The sequence below is a fragment of the Hakea prostrata genome, chromosome 10 (genome assembly GCF_041222555.1).
Source record: "Hakea prostrata isolate BN-2017 chromosome 10, UWA_Hpros_2, whole genome shotgun sequence".
Classification (NCBI taxonomy): domain Eukaryota; kingdom Viridiplantae; phylum Streptophyta; class Magnoliopsida; order Proteales; family Proteaceae; genus Hakea; species Hakea prostrata.
This window is the reverse complement of record NC_142609.1, coordinates 28,232,473-28,260,145: the sequence shown is the minus strand read 5'-3', so window position 1 is coordinate 28,260,145 and position 27,673 is coordinate 28,232,473. Positions and strand designations below refer to the sequence as shown.

Here is a 27,673-nt window from a genome sequence, read left to right as displayed (position 1 = left end):
CCTGATCCTTATTTATTTGAAGCCACCAACTGGACTTTGACTGTCATCTGTAAATCTTCTACAGACCCAAAAGCTGTAAAACTGACAATATCCACTGTAAAGACAAGTGTTTTAACTAAAATGCCCGACCTTGTTGCCTCTAAAACTTGATGGCACATGCCAGGTTACTATTTCAATTGATACAATGTAAGATAATCAATTGGAGATAATTTTGTAAGGCTACTTCTTATATTGTTCTAACAAGGAAAAACCGATAGATACGAGTGAGATAAAGAACACAATCTTGAGATCCGCATTAAAAAAAAACTATATTTAGCTATAGGGAAAAAGATCCATACCAGGCTGCAAGTAGGTTACACATTATAGACACAGGACCACATGAAATGGCACCTAAATACCTGAAATCAAGAAATACCATGCTATTGATGCACCTGCACAAGCACTCGTCGGCCCCATGCAAAAGCCTGGCAATGATCTGTCAAAATATAACTTGCCATTGAATTTATTGCAAGAATATACAAGCATGGAATTTCTTGGTAAAGTATCATTTCAAGAATTTTGCAGCAATGTATTCAGCAATTGCAAGACTCGAAGTTAGGCCTGGTGACTCTATCCCAAAAAGGTTTACCAGACCAGGTACCCCATGAATGTCCTCCCCCTGCACAAATGTATTATGATGATAGATGGAATCAGTAGTTGAGAGAGACAGGAATACAGGAGAAAAACGTCATATATCTACCAACACTGCTTCCTGACAGGTGATTACAGGCATAAAAACATAGAAAAACCAAATCCAAGTTTTATGCAGAGGAGGTCAACCTCTCCAACCCCCCCCCCCCTTTTTTCTTCTTTTCTACTGAGTGTATTTCTTATGCAATGTCTCTGAAGAGTCGTAAAATTGACACCTAGGGTCATTTCAACTGTATCTCAAACCAAAGGTAAAATGGTATAGAATGTCTCATCATTATGGTGGTGTCATAAACTAACACTTTTTTTATCCACTTGGCATGTCCAAATAGGCTTCAATCTTTATGCTTGTCTGCATATTCTGTCTTTTTGATTGTCATTGAGACAAAGAGTGTGAAATGGATGGACCTGGGCATCTAGTCTCTAGCTCACTGACCTAGTGAAGTGTGAAAATGATACAGATCTTGCAGCAAAGAGGCCTTCTTTCTCAGAAAACAACCTAGATGTATGGGTTGGGCCTTCATGGGCAGGGTTTTCCTTGTAATTGACCAACATCATGGACCTAAAACAAGGGAAAATGGGTTTGAGTATGAAAGTTTCCCATATCAAGTTTATATTAGGTCTTATCTTTATGTCTTTTATGTTAGTTTGGTTAGGCCATTTAATTTGCATTTAATTTGGGTTAGTCAACTAGGCTTTCTAGAAGTTAGTTAAGAATCATAATAAGACTCTTCACTCCCATGCAAGACAGCCCCTTTCTATTATGGTTTCTAAATCCCTTGAGTACTCTTTTGTACAGTGTTTATTTGAAGCCCCTGGTGAGAAAACAAAGTCAGATTTGATTTTGGAATATTAAATTGCAATTGAAGCTTAAGAGCTGTTGTTGTCATTTTCTCTATGGGAGAGAGAAATGACTTGGAGTTGGACTACATAATGCTGAGGACTGGGACCTTTGGAGCTACTAGGCAGCTACCTCTTGTGTCGGTCAAACAAGCTCGTTTGAGGAGTTTCTTATGCAGGCTAGGATCATGTTTGGAACCTTCTCTATTTCCCCCTTCAATTTTACTTTCATTTTCTGTTTGGCAGCCATTAAACCTGCACTGCGTCCTCCCAACTGTTGTCCAATTAAAAACCTACCTTCCCAATATTAGAATTTATTGATTTTTGGTGAACATTCAGAACCCTAAGGCCAGTGCTCAATCCAAATCTAAGCCTCATCTGAATCCTAGGAGGCTATTGACCAGGAATCCGAAGAATCACTCAACCTAGGAAAAGTCAAACTTACCCAAACCTCTCCAGATCTCAGTGGATCCTATACTCCCCTTTATCAAGTCTACTTCTGGAGTCACTACCCAAAATACCCCCCCAAGAAGTCCCTAAACATTCACTGAGAGCTGTACCTGAAATTGGGCAGAACTGCTACTATTTTAGAGCAACCTAGAGTGCTTGCTGCCTTGCTTGGACTACCATGAAGACTGCATTAGAAACATATCTATAAAACCTGCACAATAGAAAGAGAGCTGACACTGGTTGATCAGGGTAAATGAATGTGATGGAATAATAATTTGAGAGGCGGGGATTCTCATGGGTTATAAAATAATGAGAGGTGCCCACCAACTACATGATTTCTCTACCACCACACTTCGTATAGTTGCAGACAGTAATGTGCATCCTCAACATAACATGCATATGTCACACTTTCTGATTGTGATTAGAATTCCTTCACCTTAGAAGCTTTTCCTTCCTTAACTGCTGTTGATGTGTCCTCCAGAATGGGAAACATTGAACACGAAAGCATGTTTGAATTAGCAACAAGAAGATGAATTCGGATTCATCTTTGCCCTGTCTGCTGGCATGGGCTGAGCTTCCATCGTTTAGCCACCTTCTATAAAAGGTTCATCTACTGGTTTATTTCCCTTATGTCGCCTATCACAGATTGCATGAAAAGGAGCTTCAATGGACTAAAAGTACTGAGAAGGCCTTTAAAAAGATCAAGAAGTTAATGACGGAGGCTCCAGTCCTACATCTTCTAAATTTCTCCAAGGTCCTTGAAGTCAATTGTGATGCGTCTAGCATTGGAGTAGGTGGTATCCTAAGTCAAGAAGGACATCCTGTTGCATACTTTGGTGAGAAGCTTATATGAAGCTAGGCAATGCTATTCCACTTATGACAAGGAATTCTATATGGTTGTCCACAGGCCTTGAGCTATTAGCTCCATTATTTCTTACTGCAACAGTTTGTGTCATTCTTCGATCACCAGGCCCTGAAACACGTTGGTGCCTAAAGGAAGCAAAATCAAACACACCCAAGTGGGTTGAATTTCTACAAGGGTACACCTTTGACTCAAACATTTCACTGGTGTTAAGAATATTACTGCCGATGCACTAAGCCGGGTCAATAAGTACCTTTTCCGTACAAATGCCACAAGTTGGATGAGTACACTACTTCAAACGAGTGTTGAGGTTATAGGATTTGAGCGAATCAAGAACCAGTACCCCACTTGCCTTGATTTTAGTGAGACATTCACTTCCCTGACCGGAGATCCTCCTATTAGCCGCTCAATTTACCTATTGAGAGATGGTTTCATTTTCAAATGAACCAAACTTTGAAACGCTAGGACCTTGCTTTGAGATTTCCTAATCTAAGAATTGCATGTTGGGGGAGTTGCTGGTCACTTTGGTCAAAGACAAGACAAATAGCCTAGTAGACAACCAATTCTACCGGCCAGGGCTTAAGAGAGATGTTGCTAGGGTAGTAAGTAAATGTAAGACATCTCGGACTGCTAAGAATAGATACTGAACAATTGGATTGTACACTCCCCTATGTGTAACACATGCCCAATGATAAGACCTTAGTATGGACTTTGTGCCTGGCATTCTGAGGACTTCAAGAGGACATGACCCTATATTTGTGGTAATAGATTGCTTCTCAAAGATGGCCCATTTCATTCCCCATTCTAAGACCTACAAGGCGTTAGTTGTTGCTAAACTCTTTTTTCATGAGCTTGTCAAATACCATGGGTTGCCTCATACCGTAGTGTTGCTCCTGAACTTGTCCTCTCCTAGGTTGGATCAAAGACAACCTAAGTCAGTCGTGAACCAGCTATCAACAAACAACAAAATTGTGAGAGTGGGCTGCCTATGTGGACGGGAAGGGAAGCCACCTCAAACAATCTAGTCAGATTCCGGACAATACAATTCCTCTTGGTGAGGAGTTAAAGCTCAAAGAACTCTAGATTCCTTGGGTGGTTGCAGGAGAATTAATGCAAGACTTATCTTGGCTTAGCTTCTCCTTTAGATCCTTGGCACTTATAATGAGGTTTTATGTTACCCCTTTGGAGAAGACTAATCTTCCTCCTTAGATTAGCATATGCGATATAGAGGGCGTAGATTGCATGCCACGCCTAACTTGTTAGAGAAGCTAAGGTCCAAATCTTCCTAGAGAAGCTGAAAACTTGATACACCTAGCCCAAGATATTCTCAAAGATCTGGATTTACATAACCTTTTGATTTGATGTGTCAACACTTAACCTCTAGACAGATCCTTAGGAAGCAATATCAAGGGGATTAGGATGAACTTGTACCCCTCTGGTGAGCATTGAGTACTTAAGATAGTGGAGCAGAGCATTAAATGCTACATTTAGTGCTATGATGTGCTTGTGGCTTGATGCAAGTTGTTTTACGTCTTCTCCCCACTTTGGTTGGGAAGTGACATTTTCATCACGACCTCTTTTGGACATCCCTGCCGCCATGTTCTCATTTCCACGTGGTGGTGCCATGAGGATGGTCTCAAGGGGAAGTCAATTTTTCGGACAGTATACGCCAACTCATTCCTTTCAAGTTCACTGAACTGGGTCAAAGTAAGATGCACCAATCCGGATAGTTCATTCCGGTTTGGCAATCTAGGAAAATCTGATATAACATAAGCCCCCTTAGTTCCCGGATTTGGGGCACTAAGATCCAATTCAAGAAGTAGCTTCTTGGCGCTTTTTGATCCAACGTGTTGTGGACGATAACTTAAACTGTCAGAACTGCTTTTTGAACGTCCTTAACTAATCCCTTGACAATTATGTCAATAAGTGAAGCAATGTGTGCATAACTCCAGGCGCCACCCACGTGACCACGTTCTCCCAACAACTTAACATTATGAGGAAGGGGAAACGTTGCTTCGTTGGCAGCTGTTGATCCGCAATGATCTGGTGCTTTCATTAAAAAATTATCAAGCTATAAATCCAGTTCCTGCGTCTTCACTAGATCTTCTTCTTTTTACCAGTAAGTTTCCAGTGTTAGTCCAATGGGTAAGAGACTAGTTAAGAAGTATGACACCCAAGGGAACCTTAAGCTTCCCGAAGAGCCCTGGAAGGAAGTTGGGATTAAGGGGGACCCCTTTGTGGGTGACTTTCCATCCCAACCTTCAAAACCTGCCTCAGAAAGCGAATTGGGTGACTAGGCAAGGCCTCTTCTGAAGGCACTATTGAGTTGGGTGCATCCTGCTTAGCAGACTTCCAAACCCCATTAGACAATAGGCATTCTAGCTTCAATGCTAAGTTTGGCTTTCTATATTTCCTTAGTCTCCTTCGTCCCCAACACCTGGAATTGATGAAGAGCACCTTCCAAATCCCTTCAGACTTCCAGCTTAGAATTCCTGGGCCTTTTGAGAGAGCTTTCCTATTAAGGGAAAAAGAGTTTCCCTTGTGTTCTAATTCAATGCTAGGAGGAATGCGGGTACCTTTCCACCCCTTTGTGACGTGGGTACTGTATCACTATAATTTGAACCCTGGGATGCTTGTACCTAATGGGTGGAGAAGCTTAGTTGGGGTTTATAGGGTACTATCATAACATGAAGGTTGAATTAAACCTGAATGCTTTCTGTTGGATCTTCACATCGAAGATAGTGAAGCGTGAGGGGTGGCACAGTTTTAGTAAAAGAGTAACAACCACCGTTAAGTTCACGGTGTCCGAAGAGGACACCCTGGCCTCCAATAACAAAGGTTGGAGGGATAGGTATGTTGCTTACCTCCCCCCTCAGGACTGCGCCATAGTTGAATGGCCTACCTACACTACAAGTAGGCTGAGGAAGATCAACTTCAAGCCACCCTGTCAGTGGAGGAGGAGATCATCTACCAGAAGTTTGTCCAATGCAAGGGGGTTCCTGTCCATGGCAAGGAGATGGACTTTGCTGTTCCCTTGATGATATGGGGGATTATGGACGGTGAGCTCCCTTGCCTTCTAGCTTTTCTCCCTTTCTCAATTGTGGAAGATGATATCTAACTATTACGTTTACTTGCAGGTCTGTAATGGCTGACCGTCAAGCTCTGTTGCTCTCGTACATGGTGGCTCAAGCTGCTACAAAAGACTAGTGTGACAAGACGAGGGAGACTTGGGCTGGTCCTCCTATTGATCCTAGCATCCTCCTCAGCCCAGTAGCCAAAGTCCACAATGTAGACATTGATTGATTTGGACCAGGAGGCTGAGCAGGACGTTGTAAGGGTTGCCTTTGAGAAGACGGGAGGAGCCCTGCAACAACAAGGGGTCACTGCTTCCAGGCAGGTCACTTCCCGGACCCCTACCCCAGTTTAAGTCCTAGAAGGGCGCAAGCATGCACCATCACCCAGAAGGGGGAAAGAGAAAGTGGTAAGGACCACAGAGCCTAGGGCCTAATCTGATGGCACACTAGATCTTCCACCCTACAGAGGGGCCAAAGGATCTTTGAAGGGTACAATTGGGAGGTCACATCCTGGAGGGCCCACAAACGTAAGGGCGTACCAACTGTTGGGTCCTAAGGGAGTGTAGCCCCCTCCTCTTCAGCAAGGATGGCCTTATCTAGGAGGACCTTGGCACCTCCCAGTGCTAGAAGTCCATCAACAACGCCAACCACAACAACAACAACAACAGCAACAGCAACAACTCCACCTTCAACAGCAGCAACATCAACATCGGCTATGGCACCTAGGGCAGTTGCCTCATATAGGAGCACGACCCTCAGGACTGCACGAGCCACTGCCCTAAGAGGAGAGACTTCAGCTCTCCCAAAATGGACTCCTCAGTGGCTCATTTTAGACAGAGCCATTGTTCAGGGAGACTCCTTCAAGTGCAGGCAATGGTTGGAGAATGCCACCACTCCTTTTGGCTAGAGGAGATGGCAAGAGACATCCATGGGTTCCCTGCAATCTCTGGTGGCTATGTAAGTGTTTCTTCTGCCACAAAATTTACATAGAAAAGCATCTTTAGTTATAATTCATCTTTGACTTCCCACTTGCCTTTGCAAAAATACTAATTCATTGACTGGCCAAATTGATGAGATCTTGAAGAGGAGCCACAGTCTCAATGCTGAGGTGGACAAGCTAAATAAGGAAGTTGTTGCCTACAAGGAGGTTGTTGAGTTGACAATGAAGTGTATGGACTCGTCAACTAAGCTGGAGGAGGTCACCAAAGAGCTAGAGGTCAAAAATAAGAAGTTAGGGGAGCTTCGAACCAACACTGAGTACCACAAGAAGGGGAAAGAGGAGGCCCAAAAAGCTAAGGTTGAGGCCATTAAGGCCAAGGACACTGCTCTCTCTGCAAAGGCAAGGGCTGAATCAAACCTTGCCAAGAAAGTAAAGGATGTGGAGAATATGGAGCTTGAGGTGGGAAGACTCCAGAGGGAAAATGCCTATGTTACTTCTCAAAACGCAAGACTAGAGTCTGAGAAGAGATCTATAGAAGAGGAGCTCCAGGGTGTTCACCATCAAGTTTTTGAATTGAAGGAATTGGCGTCTTCTCTGGAGGAAAGGGTGTTGAACGACTTCAGGGGATCCCAAACTTATAAAGATGAGATTGTTAAGGCAGCCATGCCAGGCTTTGTGCAAGGCCTGGACACTGCCTTTTCAATCATGGTGGAGAAGCTCCCTGAAGAAGTCCTCAAACAGTTCTTCCCCTTTCCTTTTGATGCCAGCACTTGTACAAGACTGAACATCTTTGTCTTCAGCTGGATGACTCCCTCAGCAGCTGCATCAAGTTCTGCTCCTCCAACCTCTGAAGAAGCTCCCCCTCCTATGCCTTTTGATCCCTTTCTTGATGGATTGACTCCTTCCATTCCTTTCCTAGATATAATGGAAGAAGGTCTTCCTGAGGAAGGGGCTGAGCAAACTGAAGAGAACCCTGCTGCTTCCTCCAATGTGTTTGTTGCTGCCAATACACCTACTGCTGATGCTCCTGCTACTGAATGATCAACCATAGACTTCTATGCTTTTTTTTTTAGTTGTTGTTGTTGTATCAATACTTCTCTTTGTAATGTAAAGTTTGTTCTTCATTGTAAATCAAATTTACACCTTAATATCAACAAGTCTTTGATCATCTCCATGAGTATTGTGTGAACTGTTTTGGCCTTGGGTTGTACTATTCCATCAAGATTGCTTTTTTCTCTTAGACAAGATAACTTGGTACACCAAATAACTATCAGACAAATGGTAGAAAGAATAATAAAGTAAGAACCAAAATTCACTAAGTGCATGTATCCGGTGAGATTTTGAATAGTCACTTCACGGAGCAAGAAATATGCCAAAAAGTAACTTGTCTTTGTCATAATTTTATTGATAGAATTTTCTCAAATGCATGGCATTCCATGCACGAGCAAGTGGCTTTTCGGTCGTCGGATTTGTAAGCTTATAAGTTCCCAGCTGAAGCTCACGAACCACCAGACAAGGACCTTCCCAGCGTGGAGATAACTTATTTCTCCCCCTAGGATTAGAAATATCAGCTTGGCGGAGCACTAGGTCACCTCTTCAGAAAGTCCTGTTCCATACTCTAGAGTTGTACTTTGGCAACTCTTTTTTGGTAAGCTACATTCCAGTAGAAAGCGGCTTCCCAAACTTCTTTTAAAACTTCCAAATTAGCTCTAATACATTCTTCATTCGCCTCCTTACTATATTGAGATGACCAAAGAGAACCTGCTAACACCTCCACAGGAACCAAGGCATCAGTGACATAGGACAGCTTAAAAGGGTCTCCCCTATCGGAGTTCTTGAAGAAGTTCTATACACCCATAGTACATGATATAACTCTTCCAGCCACTGCTTACTGCTTTCATCCAACCGCCTCTTAATTCCATCAAGTAAGGTCCTTTTGGGTGATTTCAACTTGACCATTACATTGCAGATAGGCAACTGCTACTCTTCTGAAATCAATTTGATACTTCTGACAAAACTCCTTAAAAGTTGGATTATCAAACTGAGTTCCATTGTTTGTTATGAGCATCTTTGGAAGACCAAACCTGTAAATGATCTTTGTTAAAGTGAACTTCTTCATTTTCTTTTCTGTGATGGAGGCCACAGGTCCAATTTCTACCCACTTAGTGAAATAGTCAATGGCAACTATAAAGAACCTTCTTCCAGTTGATATAGGGGGAAAAGGACCCAGTATGTCCATTCCCCACCTTGTGAAAGGATTTGGACTTAAAATTGATACCAATGGTATTGTTGGGGTCCTCTGGACAAGTGAATGGACCTGACAAAGTATGCAGCTTTGCACATAGCCCTAGGTATCTTTAAGCATGGTTGGCCAACAAATTCCTTGCCTTAGAATTTTGAAAGCCAAGGCCTTGGCCCCTATATGTCCTCCACAAATGTCCAAATGTCCTCATGTACCTCAGCTAAGGCGTATTGAGCCCCTGCTGGTCCTACACACTATATGAGAGGTCCCTCAATTGACCATTTGTAGAGAGCCCTCTTCACCATTGTGAATTTATCCTCTGATGGTACGAGCTTGTTCTTTATCTTCTGGCAAATAATCATTCTTGAGGAAAGAGATTAAAGGATCCATCCAAGATGGCTCCCCTTCATCTATATCCATCAATTCTAACTCCTCAATACTTGGTTCCTAAAGTACTTCTTGATAAATGATGCCTCAATATCTTCAAACCCAGCAGAAGCCAACTTAGCTAATACAACAGCCTTAGCATTACTTTCCCTGGGGATTTAATTGATGACAAAAGTTCAAGAAATGACCCCTCAACTCATTAACTTTGGTTAGATATTATGACATTCTTCCCTCTCTGGTGTCATAAGTTTCCTGGACTTGGTTCATTATGAGCTGTGAATCACTATAAATTGCAATACTCTTGACACATATAGACTTTGCTAATCGCAGGCCAGCCACCAAAGCCTCATACTCAGCAACATTGTTGGTTGTTAGGAAAGTGAAACGAAGTGCATAGTTGATTGTGAAGGCATTTGGGCTCTGCAACACTAGACCAGCTCCACTCCTTGCTACTAGCTCCATTAACAAAAAGTGTCTAGGTTTCTAAGGATGTCTCAGACTCTTGAAATGAGGTCCATCCAATAGAGGATTCCATCACGAAATCAGCTAAAGCTTGGCATTTGATAGTTGTCCTTGGTTTAAAATCAATGTGGTATTCACTCAAATCTTATCGCCCAAGACACCATTCTACCAGCCAAATCTGGTTGGTGTAGGATCTTCTTAAAGGGGACATTGGTTAAAACAATTATTGGATGAGCTTGAAAGTATGGTCTGAGCTTCCTAATGGATACCATTACAGCAAGGGCTTGCTTTTCTATTTCAGGGTATCTAGACTCAAACTCAAGTAAGATATGGGATACACAATAAATAGGCTTTTGGATGCCCTTCTCTTCTTGAATTAAAACTAAGCTTACAACATTAGGCAACTTAAAGTTGCCAAATACAAGAAAAGTTCCACCCCAGGGAGTGGGCATCTAAGCAAAGGTGAAGTACTCAACTTAAACTTAAGATCTTTAAAAGCCTTCTAACACTTTTCATTCCAAGCTATCCCTTCATTGTGTTGAGAGACTTTAAAGCTGCAAAGAAAGGCAGGCTCTTATCTCCAAAGCATGAGATGAAGTGGTTGAGAGCAGCTATTCTTTCGGTTAAACATTGAATCTCCTTCATCATTCTTGGGGGCTGCATTTTAAGAATGGCCCTAATTTTCTCTCGATTAGCCTCAATGCCACAATCTAAAACCATGAAGCCTAGAAACTTTCTAGAATAAACTCCAAAAGCACACTTTTCGAGGTTGAAACACATTTTTTGCGCTCTGAGGACCCCAAAGACTTCTGCCAAATTGCTGATATAATCTCTTCGCTTACACTTCTCACCAACATGTCATCGACATAAAATTCCATGTTACGCCCAATTTGTTGGCAAAAGATCTCGTTTACAGCTCTTTGATAAGTGGCTCTAGCATTTTTTAGACTAAATGGCATAACAATGTAATCGTAACTTTCTTTGTTGGTCATGAAGGCTGTATAAACCTCATCTTCTGGATTTATGAGAATCTGGTTGTACCCTGAGCAAGAATCCATGAAGCTCAATACTTCGTGACAAGCAGTGGCATCAATCAACAAATTAATTCTAGGGAGCGGATAACAATCCTTAGGACATGCTTTGTTGAGTTTTGTATAATTTATACACATCCTCCACTTCTCATTTGCTTTCTTCACCATCACAACGTTTGCTAGCCACATGGGACATTCAATGGGTTAAATGAAACTAGATTTCTCTAGCTTATCAACTTCTGTTTGAATGGCTTGATGCTTCTCAAGGGAGAAATTCCTCCTTTTTTGGATAATTGGTGTTATCCCCTTATCAATCCACAATTTATGCTCAGCTACACTTCGATCAATTCCTGGAATATCTTTTGCTGACCGAGCAAAAATGTCTACATTTTTTGCCAAGAATGCTGCAAGCTTCTACTTGAACTCCTCCCCTTGCTTATAACCTATCATGGTGCCACGCTCTGGGATGGAAACACTTAACAGGATTCTCTGAAGACTTTCCACTGGATCCACTCTCTGCATTTGGCTTTCATCTCTATCATTGCGTACCTCAACTGTCAACGCCATGCCACCAACTGGCATTGATGGTTGTTACGGATGAAGTTGAAGTAGTAATTCCCAAATTGTCTTTAATTAGTCTTACGGATGCCAACACCTTCCTCAGTTGGAAACTTGATCACCATGTGCCTAGGAGAGACTATAGCCCCCAATACACTTAGGGTTGACCTCCCTAGAATGATGTTATAAGCTGAAATATTGTGCATGACCATAAACATGGTTGGCAATGTCACTTGACAGGGAGACGTCCCCATTGTTAGATCAAGTTGGATATTTCCTTCCGCAGTGGTTAAACTTCCCGCAAACACATAAAGAACGGTTGCACTTGGAGTTAAGGCCTCCTGATCTATCTCAAGGTGACGGAAAGCATCTAGAGATAAAATATCTATTAATGATCCAGTGTCCACCAATTCTCTATAGACCATATGGTTAGCCAATCTGACCTTGATGACTATGGCATCATCGTGTGGAGTGCGAACATCCACCAACTCTTTTTCAGCAAAAGTGATAGGTTTATAGTGAATAAAATGTGTGTTCTTGGAGGGCTCAATGGCACCTATCACATGCATACTCCTCTTAGCTTGGCAGAGAGACTCAGGAGTTGGTCTCCCAAATATCGTATTGATCTTAGGAAGATCCTCGTCTCGGGAAGTTGTTGGGGCCTTCCCTTTAGATTCATCCCTTTGCCTAGGAGGAGTTCTGCTGTGTCTCCTTAGCAGGGATCTTTCTCCTTGATGGCCAGACTTAACGTACTGGTTCAAGTGTTCCCCAGCAATTAACTTCTATATATCGAACTTGAGCATGCGGTAATCATTAGTATAATGCCCTTTGTCCTTGTGATAGAGATAGTACTTTGTCATATTGGCCTTATTTTCTGGGGTAGCATGTAACTTTACGGGTCTCTTCAATAAACTTGTGTCTTGTATCTACATTAAAATGGCAGATCGTGACCTATTGAGAGGAGTAAAGGCCTCCTCATCATCATCATCAATATGCTTGCTTCACCATTCTTGCTTCCTTTCTGCTCTCTTCTTAGGGGTCTTGGCCTAAAGTTTTCCTCTCAAACAGTTTGCTTGAAGGGCTTCTCTCTATCTTTATAATCACTCTGATTTGCCTCCATGACTTCTTCCACTGTCACCATCTCATACCCCAAATCTAGAAGTTCAACCAAAGTCTTGGGCATTCTCTCCACTATGGAAGTCACCATTTTTTCATTGGTAACGGCTCTTTTGAATGCGGTGAAAGCCACCTTGTCATAGAAGTCATTGATCAAGATTGAGATGTTGTTGAAACGAGTTATGAACTCACAAATCGACTCAGAACGCCCTTGCTTTAATGCTAAAAGGTTGTCTTTTGTCTTATCTTTCTTGATCCCACTCTTAAAACGAGCAACATAGGCATAACCCAATTCAGTGAAGTTATGGATGGAGTGCCTTGGTAGATGTGAGTACCAAGTTGTGGTTGGACCTGTCAAAGTTGCAGCAAAGCATCTACACTTTATAGGATCTCCTCCTGTCGTCATGATGGAATTAAAATGACTAATATGAGCCATCGGATTTGTTGTCCTATCATATATTGTGAAGGTAGGAGTGCAAAAACCCACAGGTAGAGGAGTTGCCATAATCTCAAGAACAAAGGGATATTGATTGAGAACCAACTATATTTCATCTGGGACCTTCTTATCAAGCTGGTAGAGACAATCATTTATGTCTATACTGCTAATAGAGATGGTCGTCATGTCTCACCGGTGAGGCTTTAGACCCTTCATCAGCCACCATAGAGGCATTTGATTCAGCTGAACGCTCCCTGGGAGCCTTCCTGACCTCAGGGAGTTGATGCCCTTTAGTAGTGGCTCTGGGAAATGACTGTCTATCATGCTGAGTGCCCAATCTATTGAAAACTAGCGATGGCCTCCATCATAATGATCCTTCCTACAATCATCTTGCTTGTTTTTGGCTGAGATAAAGGGGAACAAAGGCACTCCATCTCCCTGGGCCCCATCTTGACGATCGATAGGGGAGGGAACCATTTTTTCAAGCAAGACTATAGTTGGACCTGCTGGAGGCATAAGCTGACTCCACTGGTTTACCATCATTTGGAAGGAACTCATCATATCCATCATCTTTGCTTGTAGCGCCCGTGCTAGAACCAGATCACACACACGGGTTGATGTAGCTCCCTACAAGGGAAGTCCTACAATTGTTGTTGTCCCATATTCAGGGAGTTACGTCTCACGTGATGGCCAGTTTGAGGTATCTTTTGAGGCTCCCTCTTTTTGGCTACTTGCCTTCTTCTTCCCACGTGGACGTTTTTGAGACTTGGAACCATTGTAATCTGAATTATCTCCTGCCATCTTTGCTTAACCAAGTAAAACACAAGGTAAGAGACGACTATCTTTCCCACAGATGACGCCAAATATTAACTCCTAAACCTGTCCTCTCTTAGGTTGGTTCAAAGACAACCTAAGTCTGTCGTGAACCAGCTATCTGCAAACAACAAAAATTGTGAGAGTGGGCTGCCTCTGTGGACGGGAAGCTACCTCAGACGATCTAGTCAGATTCCGGACAACACAATTCCTCTTGGTGAGGAGTTAAGCTCAAAGAACTCTAGATTCCTTAGGTAGTTGCAAGAGAATTAATGCAAGACTTATCTTGGCTTACCTTTTCCTTTGGATCCTTGGCATTTATAGTGAGGTTTCATGTTACCCCTTTGGAGAAGACTAACCTTCCTCCTTAGATTAGCATATGCGAGATAGAGGACCTAGATTGCATGCCACACCTAACTTGTTGGAGAAGCCAAGGTCTAAATCTTTCTAGAGAAGCTGAAAACTTGATACACTTGGCCCCATATATTATCAAAGATCTGGATTTATGAAACCTTTTGATTTGACATGTCAACACTTAACATCTAGACAGATCATCAAGAAGCAATCTTAAGGGGATTAGAATGATTTTGTACCCCTCTGGTGAGCATTGAGTACTTAAGATAGTGGAGCAGAGCATTGAATGTTACATTTAATGCTCTGATGTGCTTCTGGCCAGACGCAAATTGTTTAAGTCTTCTCCCACTTTGGCAGGGAAGTGACATTTATGACGACCTCTTTTGGACGTCCATATTGCCATGTCCTCATTTCCACGTGGCGGTGCCATGAGGGTGGTCTCAAGGGGAAGCCACTTTTCAAATAGCATACGCTAACTCATTCCTTCCAAGTTCATTGATGATTGAACTAGGTCAAAGCAAGATGCACCAAACCAGACGGTTCATTCCGGTTCGGTGGTCCAAGAAAATCTGGTATAACACATAGTATCTGATAGAAATGTTAAGTTTACCAGTTACTTTTGAAGGACTCTATGGAGGATGATGGGTACCAAACTCCATTTTTCCTGTGCATTTGACCCCAAACCAATGGTTAGACCAAGGTTGTTAATAGGAGTCCACGGAATTCGTTACATCGCCTCATAGGAGAGTACTCAAAGTACTTTACTAGTTGGGATCGTATCCTTACCCAGGCCAAGTTTGGCTATAACAATTCCAGGAACTGAACCACTAGTCAGTCACCTTTTGAGGTTTGATTTTGGAAACCAACCTAGGGCCATAGACCTTATTCTAGTTATGCCCAGCTCTAAGGCTTCCCCATCAACTGAGTCTTTAGCACAACACATATTTGATTTACATGCAGCTATAAGATAGTGAATATTGCTGAGTAATGATCAATATAACTAGAGCCAATGTGCATTGACAACTGCAAAGAGTTTCAAAAAGGAGATATACATTGATTGTTAGGATTAGACTACACCGTTTCCCTAAAGGGAAAGCGAGCAAACTACATGCTCCTAGTGTAGGCCATTTGTGGTTCTAAAGAGAATAGGGGCTAATGTATATGTCCTTAATCTACCAGATAACATAGGAATCAGTAATATTTTTATGTGGAGGAGTTCATCACCATCCATAAGACTCCTCTTGCATCTTTATCCAGATGACCTTTGATACCCTTCCTTTCATCCTTGATGACCCTGTTTCTCAAACCCCTTTGCTCCCCACTAGATTAGTACCACCTATGCCAAAATTCACAAAAGAATTGAAGCAATTGAGGAGATCCTTTATGAGAGAGTTACAGCTACACGAGAGGGAGATTCTGAAGAGTTGTTAGTCAAGTGATGTGGTCATTTTCAGACCGATAGCACTTGGGTCACCATTGAGGAGCTACAACGACTTAACTCAAACATACTTGAGTACTACTAGAGTCTTTATTCACCAGAGGTGAATTCTCCCAAGTCGAGGAGAGTTGATGAGGACAATAGTTTTAGGTGCTAGTTTCACATCTACCAACAACACCGATATAGAGATAAGCTAGGCAGCACCTATGTTGGTCGACGATGAGTTTAGAGGCTACCAGGTTGCTAGAATCCTATGGTTTGACGTGGGCATTGCCCTTAGGCAATTTTATGGGTTTATTTAAGTCAAATTTGATGTTTTTGAGTCTTTTGTGGGTTGGTTTGGTTTGATTTGGTTCAATGTTGGGTTATTTCAATTTAATTGGGTTTTGGGTTGATGCATGGATTATTTTTACCTAAGTGTACTTTGGGGTTTTGCACTTTTGACCCTAAGTATAAGATATGTATGGTGAGCCATTTAGGGTTTCATTGGGAATTTTAATTGTCGGGTAGGGATGATTTTTTTTATTTTTTTTTTCACTAAAGACCTTGTAATGGAGAATCAAATTATGAGTGAATGAAATTAAAATAAAAAGAAAAATTATATGCAAGACTTCTTGGAAATTTTCTCTCCTGAGGTCATTGAGCTCTCTTCTTCCCTTATGGTAAGCTTCCCCTCCCCTGTTTCTTTCCTTTCTTACTTGATTCTGGCCCCCACCCTCTTCTCTCTTCAGTCTGGCTCTTCTTGCTGTACTTTCTCTTCTTCTTCTGCCCTGCACATCTCTATGGTGGTCCTTCTGCCAAATATTTTCTCTTGTTCTTTCTTTTCCTCTCTCTTCTTTCTCTTCTTTCTCTTCTTTCTCTTCGACAGTCTCCCATTCCACCCCCGCTGCATGCTTTCACTCTTTTTGTTTCTTGTATTTTTCTTCTTTATCTTTCTTTCTTCTTCTTCTTTTCCCTGTTTGACAGTGTAGCAGCATAGTTTTCCTTTCCTTAATCTTGTTTCTCTTCTAATTCTGGTTTCCCTTATTCTAGCAGATTGAAGCCTACACATATTTTTTTTATAGTTAATATCCTAATTACTGTTTTGCAGCCTTGTCAAGAACCAGCAGGAATTTTTCTTTGTTATCTTTCGTTAATTATTCCCTATCCCACTTTTCCTATTTCTACAGTAGGTACATTTCCATTCATTCTATGGTCCTTTGTATTGTTATTTGCTGCATTTTACTGTTAGACGTAGGATCTTGACTAGGACAGTAATTATTCTTTAGGAATTCTTGATAATCTTGAACTCAAATTAGGGTTACAATGCCATGATCCCTGTCCCCATGTTTCCCTAGTTGATCCTTCTTTAGTCAATGTTTCCCTAGTTGATCCCTGTTCATGGAGACTTACCTAGTTGTGTTGTACTATGCTATGATTGTCAAATTTGCATGTTTATCAGATTATAGCTGCTGCTGTTCCCTCTTTATTTATTACCTTCCATGAATAACTGCTAACCTAAAAGACTTGTAACCAGCCCTTTTAGGTCCCCTAGTTTCTAGGGTTTCCCCTGCATCACCTCATATCTAGTATGGCCTCAAACAGAGCTGATTGGAAAGCAAGGATTCATGTAGCCTACCCCATTTAGTTGGGAAAAGGCTTCTTCTTGTTGTTGTAGCTCTCCCATGCATGAAGGTTGTAAAACAACCCTAATTGCATATACTAGATAAAAGGAAAAGATTTATAAGCTCTTGATTAAGATGGACCAAAAATTTCAAACAAATAAACCAGAAATAAACGAAGTACGTGAGATACCAACACATGTACCCCTCTTTTAGGTCCATGAAGTTGACTGATTACAAGGTAAATCTAGCGAATGGATGCCCCACCCATACCAGTGCAGGCCTTGTTTTCTAAGAAAAGAAGGGCTATTTGCTCCCGGATCTGCATCAGACTACAAAGGTATTAAATCACTACTCCCTCCTCTTTATATATAAACCCCAGTAGTGTAAGTGTCCTAATTGTGTGATTGGAATTCTTAGCTCCATTATGGCATTATGACATCTGTCTATCAAACAAGTAAAGTATTGATATTGTGTGATATCATTTGGGTGATTTTAACAGACACTATATTATCATACCACATCAGCAATTCAGGCCCACAAGTATCTCCTTGTTATTTGAGAAGTACAATCTTGAGTAAGTTTTATGATTATGACAACTGTTAAGACAGATATTATATGAGATCAAGTACTACCCTAGCAACTACAGAGCGACATGAATATAGAACTAAATACAGAATCAGTGTGTAAGTTGTTCATGGAGAAGACCTGTACAACAAAATCAGCTGGAGACAGTCTAGGACCAGTAAGCTTTGGTCGGATCCCTGCATATCCTGGCTCCAGAGATGCATCTTTCAGATTAGGGAAGTATCTTCTTATTTTTGCATAAAAACTCTGGGCTCGATCAGCAGAGACAGAATAGTCAAACCTGAAAAGGGAAAGAGAAAGGTAAGTCTCCATGAACAGGGTAATTCCTAGAGAAAAATATTTTAACGCAATTATGTAATATATCTTTAAAACATATACAACAGATCTGGTACATTCCTTGCAGATCGATATGAAGAATTAGTCTCTAAGCCATCTTTACTGACAAAGAAACAGGACTAGGATCCTTCTCTTGTGTCATTTATAGGGACCCACACATTGCATGGCAAACAAGTGGAAACAATATGAAAGCAGGTATCAAGAGAGCTAGCATATCACAAAGTTATTCCACCCTGCCCTCCCCATCCAAAGCAAAAAAACTTCAAGCTGTAATCTCGAAGAGACGATTTTGAAGCTTGGCATCTTTTAAACTCGATTACTATTTGTCATGAACAGATCAAGTTTCTCGAGTTTTTCGAGTTCTTGAACTAAGCTTGACTTCCATGAAAACTAGCAAAATCATTGCTTGCAAGACCCAACCAAGGGCAGAATTTAACTGATGCAGGGACTATACAAAACTTGTAAGTCCCAATATCTTAACACTTGCAAAGCAAAGGAATCAAAAGAATATCTCTGTTCTACTAAATAATTCAACAAAATTCCATTTAACTGGAAAAACTTCTTAATGGTAGCCTCAGAATTTGTTATATTTCTATTCCAAGCTACAAGTCAATTAACAGATGGTCAGTGGAGGACACATAGCTCCATAGGACAGCTAGCTACTCACTGAATGTGCCATCAAGCTTTACTGCCTGGACATGGGCCACTCAAGTCCATGAATATGCCCTAACCCTGGAACATATATGGCATGTTAAGGGGTTTAAGTGAAGTTCTAAAGTTAGTCCTGGGCAAAGGTCTGTAAAAGCAATTTACAGCATAAATCAGTGCTTCCCATTTGTGCCCTTGTATTATTTTGTCTAAGAAATGGAATTAAGTCAAAGAGGAACGAAATAATTAATGCAATAGTATTGTTAGGGTAAAATGGGACTAAACCTGGCTGTGGGGTAAAAAGGGCATGCCTAATGGCTGTCGAGAACTAGCTGCTAGCGCTAATTCTCCACATGTCTGGAGCTGGAGTTCAAATGAGTTTTGGACTCCAAATCCTTCTCTACTTTTTATTCTGCTTTCTAATTTTATTTCCTTCTTTAAAGTCAAGTGTCTAGATTACATTGTGAGTTGTGTGAGTTGAGGAAGCGCTCGTGCCACCTATCCCTCTATGCTCTATCCCTCATAGTGAGTCTTTGTTTTCTTTAATTCATTCAGATATTTAGGGTCTTTGTAGAGTTAGTAATAGGCATGGTTTTCGGTATTTTGTTACTTTTGTGGACGACTTTTCATGTCTTACATGGTTGTATCTTTTAAAGGATCGGACTGAATTCTTGTCCATATTTAAGAGTTTTATTCATGAAATAAATACTCAATTTTTTTCTGTTAAAGTTTTTATATCAGATAATGCTCTAGAATATGTACAAAATTATATATCCAATTTTTGTGACTCTCTTGAAATGATTCATCAAAACAGTTGTTCATGCACTTCCCCCAACAAAATGGAGTGGCCGAAAACAAAAATCACCACCTCTTGAAGGTTGCACGTGCTCTTTTAATTCAAATAAATGTTCCCAAGAGTTACTGGTGTTATGCAGTTTGAACTGCTGGTCATTCAATTAACCAAATGCCTATAACTTTACTTTCTGACATATCTCCTTTTTTCAATTGTTTTTCCAAATGGAGAACCATTTTTAGTTCCACCCAAATTTTTTTATTGTTTTTGTTTTGTTCACATATCACATACTATGGATAAACTTTCTCCCCGATTTGTTAAGTGTATTTTTCTTGGGTACTCTTGTACTCAGAAAGGTTTTCGGTCTTATGATCCTATTCACCGAAAACAATTTGTAAGTGCCAATGTGACTTTTTTTTAGGACACCTCATATTATACTAGTCCATCTTTATCTGATGAAAATCATGTTTTGAATGATGCTCCTCCCATTCCATCTTTAGTTCCTTCAAATGACAGTGTCTCTTTATAGGTTTATCTACAGAGACATAAGTTGACGGAAAGTATTGTGGATAGTATAATTCCTCCTATTGACACCGGCAGCCATCCTGTAGTGGAGATTAAAGCTGGTCTTACAGAAGTTCCCTTTATATCCTCTCCACTGGCAGATACTTCTAGTGGAGATCTTGCTCATACTTCAGATGACTTACCCATTGGCTTAAGAAAAGGTACTCATACTTGCACTTTACATTCTAGTATCATTTATCATGTTGCTAATTATGTATCTATTACTCATCTACCTCCCAACTTTCGTTGTGTTGCCCTTTTTCTATTTGCCATTCGTATTCCAACCCATCATAATAAGGCCCTTAAAAACCCTGCCTGGAAAGTTGTCATGGATGTGGAAATGGATGCTTTATAGTCTCATCATACATGGTCATTGGTTAACTTGCCCCCAGAAAAGATATGGTCCTTTGTTTGTGGGTATATATTGTTAAATATCATTCTGATGGTACAGTTGAACAGCTCAAGCCTTGTTTGGTGGCTAAAGGCTATATACAAACGTATGGTGTGGACTACTTAAGACTTTTTCTCATGTGGCTAGAATTAATTATGTCTGTGTGTTGATATCTTTAGTTGTTAAGTATGATTGGCCTCTCTTTTAGCTTGACATAAAAAATGTGTTCTTGTATGGTGACCTCAATGAAGAGGCTTATATGGAGTAACCTCTAGGGTCTGTTGCTCAGGGGGAGGATAATGCTCAAGTTTGTAGGCTTCATAAAGCCATCTATGGACTCATGGTGAGAGATCTCGCTCTCGAGCGAGATCTCGCCACTCCAAAATAGCGAGATCTCGACCGAGATGGCGAGATCTTGGTCGAGATCTACCAAAAATTTGGTGTAATCTCGGTGGGTTTTAGGGCCCCGGTTGGGCTGAAATTTGGTATTTAGCCTATTTAAGGCCTTTTGAACACATTGGTGGGCTTAGATTTGTGAGAAAATAACCCTAAGTATGTCTTCTAAGTCGACCCTATGTGTAAAATCAAAGTGCTGTGAAATGCAAGGTTAGACAACATGTAATGTAGAGATATCAAGTAATTCATGTTATCAACTATAAAGTATCAAATACATTACACATCAAACTATTAAAGAACTTAAATGTCTTCAAAATTTTACAACCATAAGAAGTTTTAGACTTCTAGTAAGTCATAAATCATAATCCATAAGTTCACAATCACAAGAGTATGTGAGTAATAAGATTACAAGACTACAAGACAGCAAGAGTATCACTCAGCATTCTGCATCAACTGAATTTGTAGTATGTCAACTCATCACTGTAGTATGTCACATATCGTTTTAAATGTCACATTAAATTGGTTTCCATGAAAGTGTAGATCAAAGCTTGTGGATCAACATATATTTACATTAGACTTACACACTCATTGTAGAACATTCTATTTGAAAAAAATTCAAATTTGGGGGAAAATCTTACCTTTGTTGAAAATCTAGTTGAAATAAGCTTGAATGATGATAATTTGATGTTGTAGATGTATTAAAGATGTTTAGAAGTTGAATCCCCAACAAATTCCGGCCAAAAATCAAGTTTTTGGCAAGTTTTTATGGTTGCAGCGAGAGAGAGGCGAGATCTCGCCGAGATATGGCGAGAAGCGAGATGTGGCGAGATCTCTCATCTCGCAGATCTCGCCTCTCCTCTCGTCTCGCTATCTCAAAATAGTATCCGTAGGCTTGGTTTGAGAAGTTTAGCAAGACAATGGAATCTTTTGGATTTGTCCAATGTTATTTTGATTACTTTATTTTTTGTTAGATCACATGATGCTAGTGTTGTCATTATAGCAATTTAAGTTGATTATTATTCTTTCAGGCAATGATATTAGGGTTATTGATACAGTCAAGGCACACTTCCAGAAGTACTTATAAATTAAAGACTTGGGTAATTTACAATATTTCTTAGGAATCGAGGTAATTCGTAGCAAACAAGAAGTTAGTTTATCACAAAGAAAGTATGTGTTGGATCTTTTAACGAAACTTGACATGCTTGCATCTAAACCTCCTAACATTCTCATAGATCCTTAGTTGAGATTAGGACTAGATGATGGTGACTTGTTAAATGATGTCCATCGTTACAAGAGTCTTATTGGGAAGCTATTTATCTCACCGTTACTCATCCTGATATTTCTTATTTTGTTGGTGTGTTGAGTCAGTTTATGCATTCTCCTAGGAAGGCCCATTAGGATGCTATAATGAGAGTACTTCAGTATCTCAAGAGTGTAACCAGGAAAGGGCTCATCTATCGACCAAATCGGTGTATGGATTTGGTTTCCTTTTTAGATGCAGACTGGGCAGGATCTTTAGCTAATCACCAATCTACTAGCTATAGCCCACACGGCTGGCGAGTTAATATGGCTTCGCTCTTTGTTGGAGGAAATGGGATTTCCAATCTCTGTCCCTATGAAGATGTTCTGTGATAATCAAGCTACTACTAATACTAGTAACCGAGTGTTCCATGAGAAGACAAAGCATATAAAGGTAGACTGTCACTTTGCCCGTGATGCAATCAAGAAGAAACTGATTGAGACTCCTTTTGTGGATTCTGCTGATCAGCTAGCTAACTTATTTACTAAAGCTCTATTCAGGTCTAGTTTTCAGTCTATTTGTCACAAGCTGGGTATAAGAGACTTGTATGCTCCAACTTAAGGGGGAGTGTTGAAGAATACACATAAGCACCGAGGCTGTTGCCTTGGTGCACAAGCATGCCTTAATGGTTGTTTCCTTTTTTAGATATGCTACATTACTTTCTATTTCTAGTGTAGGAACCTTAGTACACAAGTTTTGGGAGTTTTAGAAAGCATAGTTTCTATTTTCTGTTAGTTACTAATTTATGAACTTCCATTTCTCTGTAGTTTATATTTTGGACAGATTTTAGGAGTTAGAAGACTAGAAAATTCTGTCCATGAGTTGTAATTTTTATTTCCGTTTTAAACGACAAGTTTCTCGTCTCTCAAGTTGTATGCTTAGCACATAAATTCTATAAATAAAAGAAGCCTGCGATTCTAGTTTTACTTTGTTAGAATAGCAAGCCTTTGTGTGGTTCTTCTCTCATATTCTTCCTCTTCTTCTCCTTTGTTCTTTTCCTTCTTCCAGCACTGTTCGGATTCACTAAAGCTTATTTTCTAACAAGTTGGATCCGAAGAACGCTTTCTATCATGGTGATCTCTAAGAGAAAGCCTATACGGAGCAACCTCCTTGGTTTGTTGCCAGGGGGAGAGTGGTTTGGTATGTAAACTCTAGAAATCTCTATATGGACTAAGACAATCACCTAGAGCATGGACATTTTACTTTTAGGGTAACTGACTTTGGGCTGACTAGGAGTGGGAGTGATCACTTTTGCTTCCATCATTCCATGGCTAGGAAACTATTTTTGACTGTGTATGTTGATGACATTGTTATTACTGGAGTTGACTCTGCAGAAATAGAAGAGCTAAAGATTCACTTGCAGCATTTTAGACCAAAACTTTGGACTGACTCAAATATTTTTGGGTATTGAGGTAGCACTATTCAAAAAAGGTATTTTTCTGTCACAGCGGAAATATGTTATTGATCTGTTGTCAGAAACAGGGATGCTTGCATCCAATCACTATAAATTCCCATGGACCCAATTGACACTTATGCTAGACGATGGAAAAATTCTAGATGACCCTCAAAAGAATCAAAGGTTGGTCAGCAAATTGAATTACTTAACGGTAATGAGACGTCGAGACCTGACATTACCTTTCCCGTCAGTGTCATAAGTCAATTTATGTCTGCTCTTAAGACAGCTCATTTGTATGCAGTTATGAGGATTTTTGAGGTATCTCAAAAGTGCTCTTGGACGTGGGGTACTATATTTGGATCATGGTCATCGAAATGAGGAAGGATTTTTAGATGCTCATTGGGCAGTTTTTCCAGTTGATAGGAGATATACTTCTACCACTGGTTAATGTACTTCCATTGGAGGCAATCTAGTGTCACGGAAGAGCAAGAAACAAACCGTGGTTGCTAGATTAAGTGCAGAGTCAGAGTATCATGCGATGGCACAAATTACTTGTGAACTAATGTGGATCAGACAGCTACTTAGAGAGTTTGGTTTTGTTGATAAGTATTACCATGGTGTGATAACTAAACAGCTATTCATATAGCATCAAACCCTGTGTTCCATGAATACACAAAACACATTGAAGTTGACTGTTATTTGTTCGTGAGAAGCTACAACAAGGGTTGATATCTCCCAGCCATGTTCACACAAGGGAGCAACTAGCAGATGTGCTCACTAAGGCTTTGGAAGTGCAAAGGTTGATTACATTTGAAGCAAGCTGGACATGAATAATATATAATGCTCCAGTTTGAGGGGGAGTGTTCGGAACAAGGGATAAAACGAAATAAACTATGGCTGCTGCGACAAAAAGGGCATAATTAATGGCTGTTGAGAACTAATGCTAATTCTCGATAGGTCTAGAGCTAGATTTCGAATGAGTTTTGGACTCCAAATCCTTGTCTACTTTCTTATTCTGAAATCTAATTCTACTCTACTTCTCAACTGATGTATTTGGTTGCTATAATAAAGGAAGAAAGCTTAGGGAGCCTTCACGATTGACAGTGAAGCTCCACATGTATATCATGCACAGTTTCCTCACTTCCTCTCTTCTTCTCTCCTCAAATTCCAGCCTAATCCAAGTATAATTGGAACTATCAAATCAGTTACCTTTTCCAGTGTAATTACTAGGCTTTCAACTCTAAAAAATAACGAAATAGGTAAGAAAATGAAGAATATTATTTTCTTCTTTCAAAAAAAAAGGACGATAAGTAGCTATCCACCGAGACACAAGCAACAAGTTATTTCAATGTTTTTTATGATGATTGCTGCATATAAAAAATATATGATGCATTAAACACTATAAATTCTGAATGGTGAGCTTAGAGAGAAAGATGCTGGCTTTACTTGTTCAAGAAGCTGGATATGTCATCTATACCATTAATCCATTCAACGTCTGGGCCAAATTTGACTCGACCGTCCATGTCCAATGTAACATGCACTCCAAAACCACCATCCTCAGGAATAGGATAGATCAAATGTTTAAAAGGAGAAAGTCGAGTGTTTGAAAGGGTAAAGTAGCAACCACGAGCATAATAAGTAGGAGGAACAACTCCACTTGCAAGGCCAATGAATCTTTTGGCAATGGATGATGCACTTAAACCTCCTGAATTCACTACAAGCTTGGGGATCAGGACAAGTGCTGGTTGGGGTGGAAATTTCTCAACAGACTCATCAAGATCCTTCTTTTCAGCAGTGTAGAGGTGAATTCGATTTCCATCAAGGTGGCCCCCAATTACGGTAGTATCATAGACGAAAGTTGTCCCATGATTCTCAGCTTCTCCCTGGAACCACAAAGGCATTACCTTTCTAGTGTAAATGAGATTATAATTACAAAAGGTGATAATCCAAAAATATGAAGCAGGATCTGTTTTGAGCTTCACCAAAGATGGATAAGTAAGTTGAAACAGTATACCATCAAGGACAGCATGAGGGAATGAGAATCAACTATCCCAGTAGATGGTGAGAACAAAGCCTTTGTACACTGAAGTTCTGGTTCCATTTGCATAGCCTCAGATCCCTCCATCATCCTTAGATCATTAACTCCATTATCTATTCCACGGCACAATATATCATTTAATTTGGGAATCTCTGAAGATCCTGTGGCAACTATTAATTTGCCAATTCGCTTATGAGGAACCCCATGATCAGAGCAATACTTGTAAAGTAATTCTTTCCCTCTTACACAAAAAGTTGCCTGCATGAAGATTGAGATTGAGTCCTAAGTAGAGATGATATTCATAGGTGGTGGGAGATTTTAATCTGCCCAAATATCCAATTGGGTTTTGGTAATGTTAACCTTGGACAGCTAATTTCCAGTTTGTTACACTGGACACTTTGGAGATGACCTAAAAAATGACTACAAAGATTTTAAAAACTAACGTGTTAATTAAGTTTAAAAGGTTCATGTTTCGTCAAGAAAACTCTATTTGACTTGAAAGGAGATGTAAGCATCAAGCCTGTACTAACCTGGATGCATCAAACAAATTGGGAAAAAAGAAAGTATCAAACATGATGTGGAGAAGAAATTGATGAGCTGGCAACTACAGCTTACTCAGGTTTCAACAAGCCATGGTAATTCAGGAATTGTTAAGGCCAATGATTTTGAAGCAGCTGTTATGAGGACATTCTAGGCACATGCCTATTAACATTGTAACTTTGATATATTTTTTGCTCTATGTTTTGACTTTTACCTCCCTTAGCTAAGCAAAGTATGGGGAGGAGGGGTGTGGTTAGGAGCTTGGGTGGTCGCAAGGATTTATTCCCTTTCTTGTAAAGTGAGCAATCTATGGAAATGTTGTGAAGAGTCTGAAGACAACCTTTCCCATATTTTTCCTTGTTCTGTACATCTGCTAATTCCCAACTCGGGGGAGGAGTTCAATGATAAGTTTCTTTCCTGTTCTTTTGAAATCTAATTTTCTAGAAGTTAACTCTTTCATTATCAACCACGCTAATACCAAAAAGAAAAAAAGACGAAATCAACTACAAGATTTATTGATGATTGAGATAGAAGTGTCTTCAGTGAAAGAAATTCCCAAATTAAACACAAAAGTATTCTTCTTTTTTTTAGGTGAAAGTCCAAGGGGAAACAAAAAGAATCATGCTGGGAAGAAAGAAACCACAAACAAGTTCCTCTAACTTCACTGCAAAAAAGAAATTGATAACGGGGAATTGACTACCTTGAGTGAGTTGCGGGGGTAATAAATACCAGCGTGGATGACTTCACTGTTGCGAGAACTAGTTCCAGTCCCGAAAGTGGAAGCAGATTCGATGACCAAAACTTCTCTACCCTTCAATGCAAGCTCTCTCGCCACAGCAATTCCAACCACCCCTGCGCCAATCACAACACAATCTACTGTTTCTTTGGGGATTTTATCGGAAACAGTACACAAATACTTTGGTCCGCCGAATCGAGGTGTTTTTCTAATGCCATTATTTAATGTTCTAAGAGTAGATCGCAGCATCTTCAGATGGGAATTAGTCTGAATTGCTGTGCCTTCCCTGTTTCTCGAGTTCTTCCGAATTGTTTCATCGTCAGTGCAGCTTATCCATATTATCTATCTAGTATGTTTTTAGCCAACAGAAAATCTGAGGGTGCGTAGCAGCCTGAAGCACTATGCATTTGATTCTTCCCCTGAAGAAAGCTGCCGACGACCGTGGCCTGAGACAATGGGATTTCCTGATGCGACGGACACAATCAGATTGGAAAGAGAAGCTGTGAGACAACACTGGAGAGAATCGATCGGACCTGATGACTGGGAGGTGAATCAGCGAGTGCAAATTGGAAAACCAAAAGGGGCAAAAGAGAAAAACGGAAGCCTACATGAACAGATGATTTTATGAAAGTTTTAAACTTTCCGATACTTTCTAA

The 27,673-nt window shown here is 40.4% G+C and overlaps 1 protein-coding gene across 3 annotated transcripts; it reads right to left on the bottom strand.

The window, feature by feature from the left end:
- Nucleotides 1-160: 160 nt before the first annotated feature.
- LOC149002412 (FAD-dependent oxidoreductase family protein) lies at nucleotides 161-27,673 on the bottom strand. 3 transcript variants are annotated; one of them, XM_089136248.1, is made up of 5 exons: nucleotides 26,982-27,673; nucleotides 25,718-25,999; nucleotides 25,150-25,586; nucleotides 18,000-18,159; nucleotides 161-475 (listed from the first exon to the last, which is right to left on the bottom strand). In XM_089136248.1, exons 1-5 carry the CDS (start codon nucleotides 27,264-27,266, stop codon nucleotides 317-319), a joined length of 1,323 nt encoding a protein of 440 aa, XP_088992374.1. In that variant the 5' UTR covers nucleotides 27,267-27,673; the 3' UTR covers nucleotides 161-316. The 3 variants fall into 3 exon arrangements, with proteins under 3 accessions (XP_088992374.1, XP_088992375.1, XP_088992376.1); XM_089136249.1 differs by having other exon boundaries at nucleotides 385-658; nucleotides 26,982-27,671; XM_089136250.1 differs by lacking the exon at nucleotides 161-475 and adding an exon at nucleotides 16,312-17,613 and having other exon boundaries at nucleotides 26,982-27,672.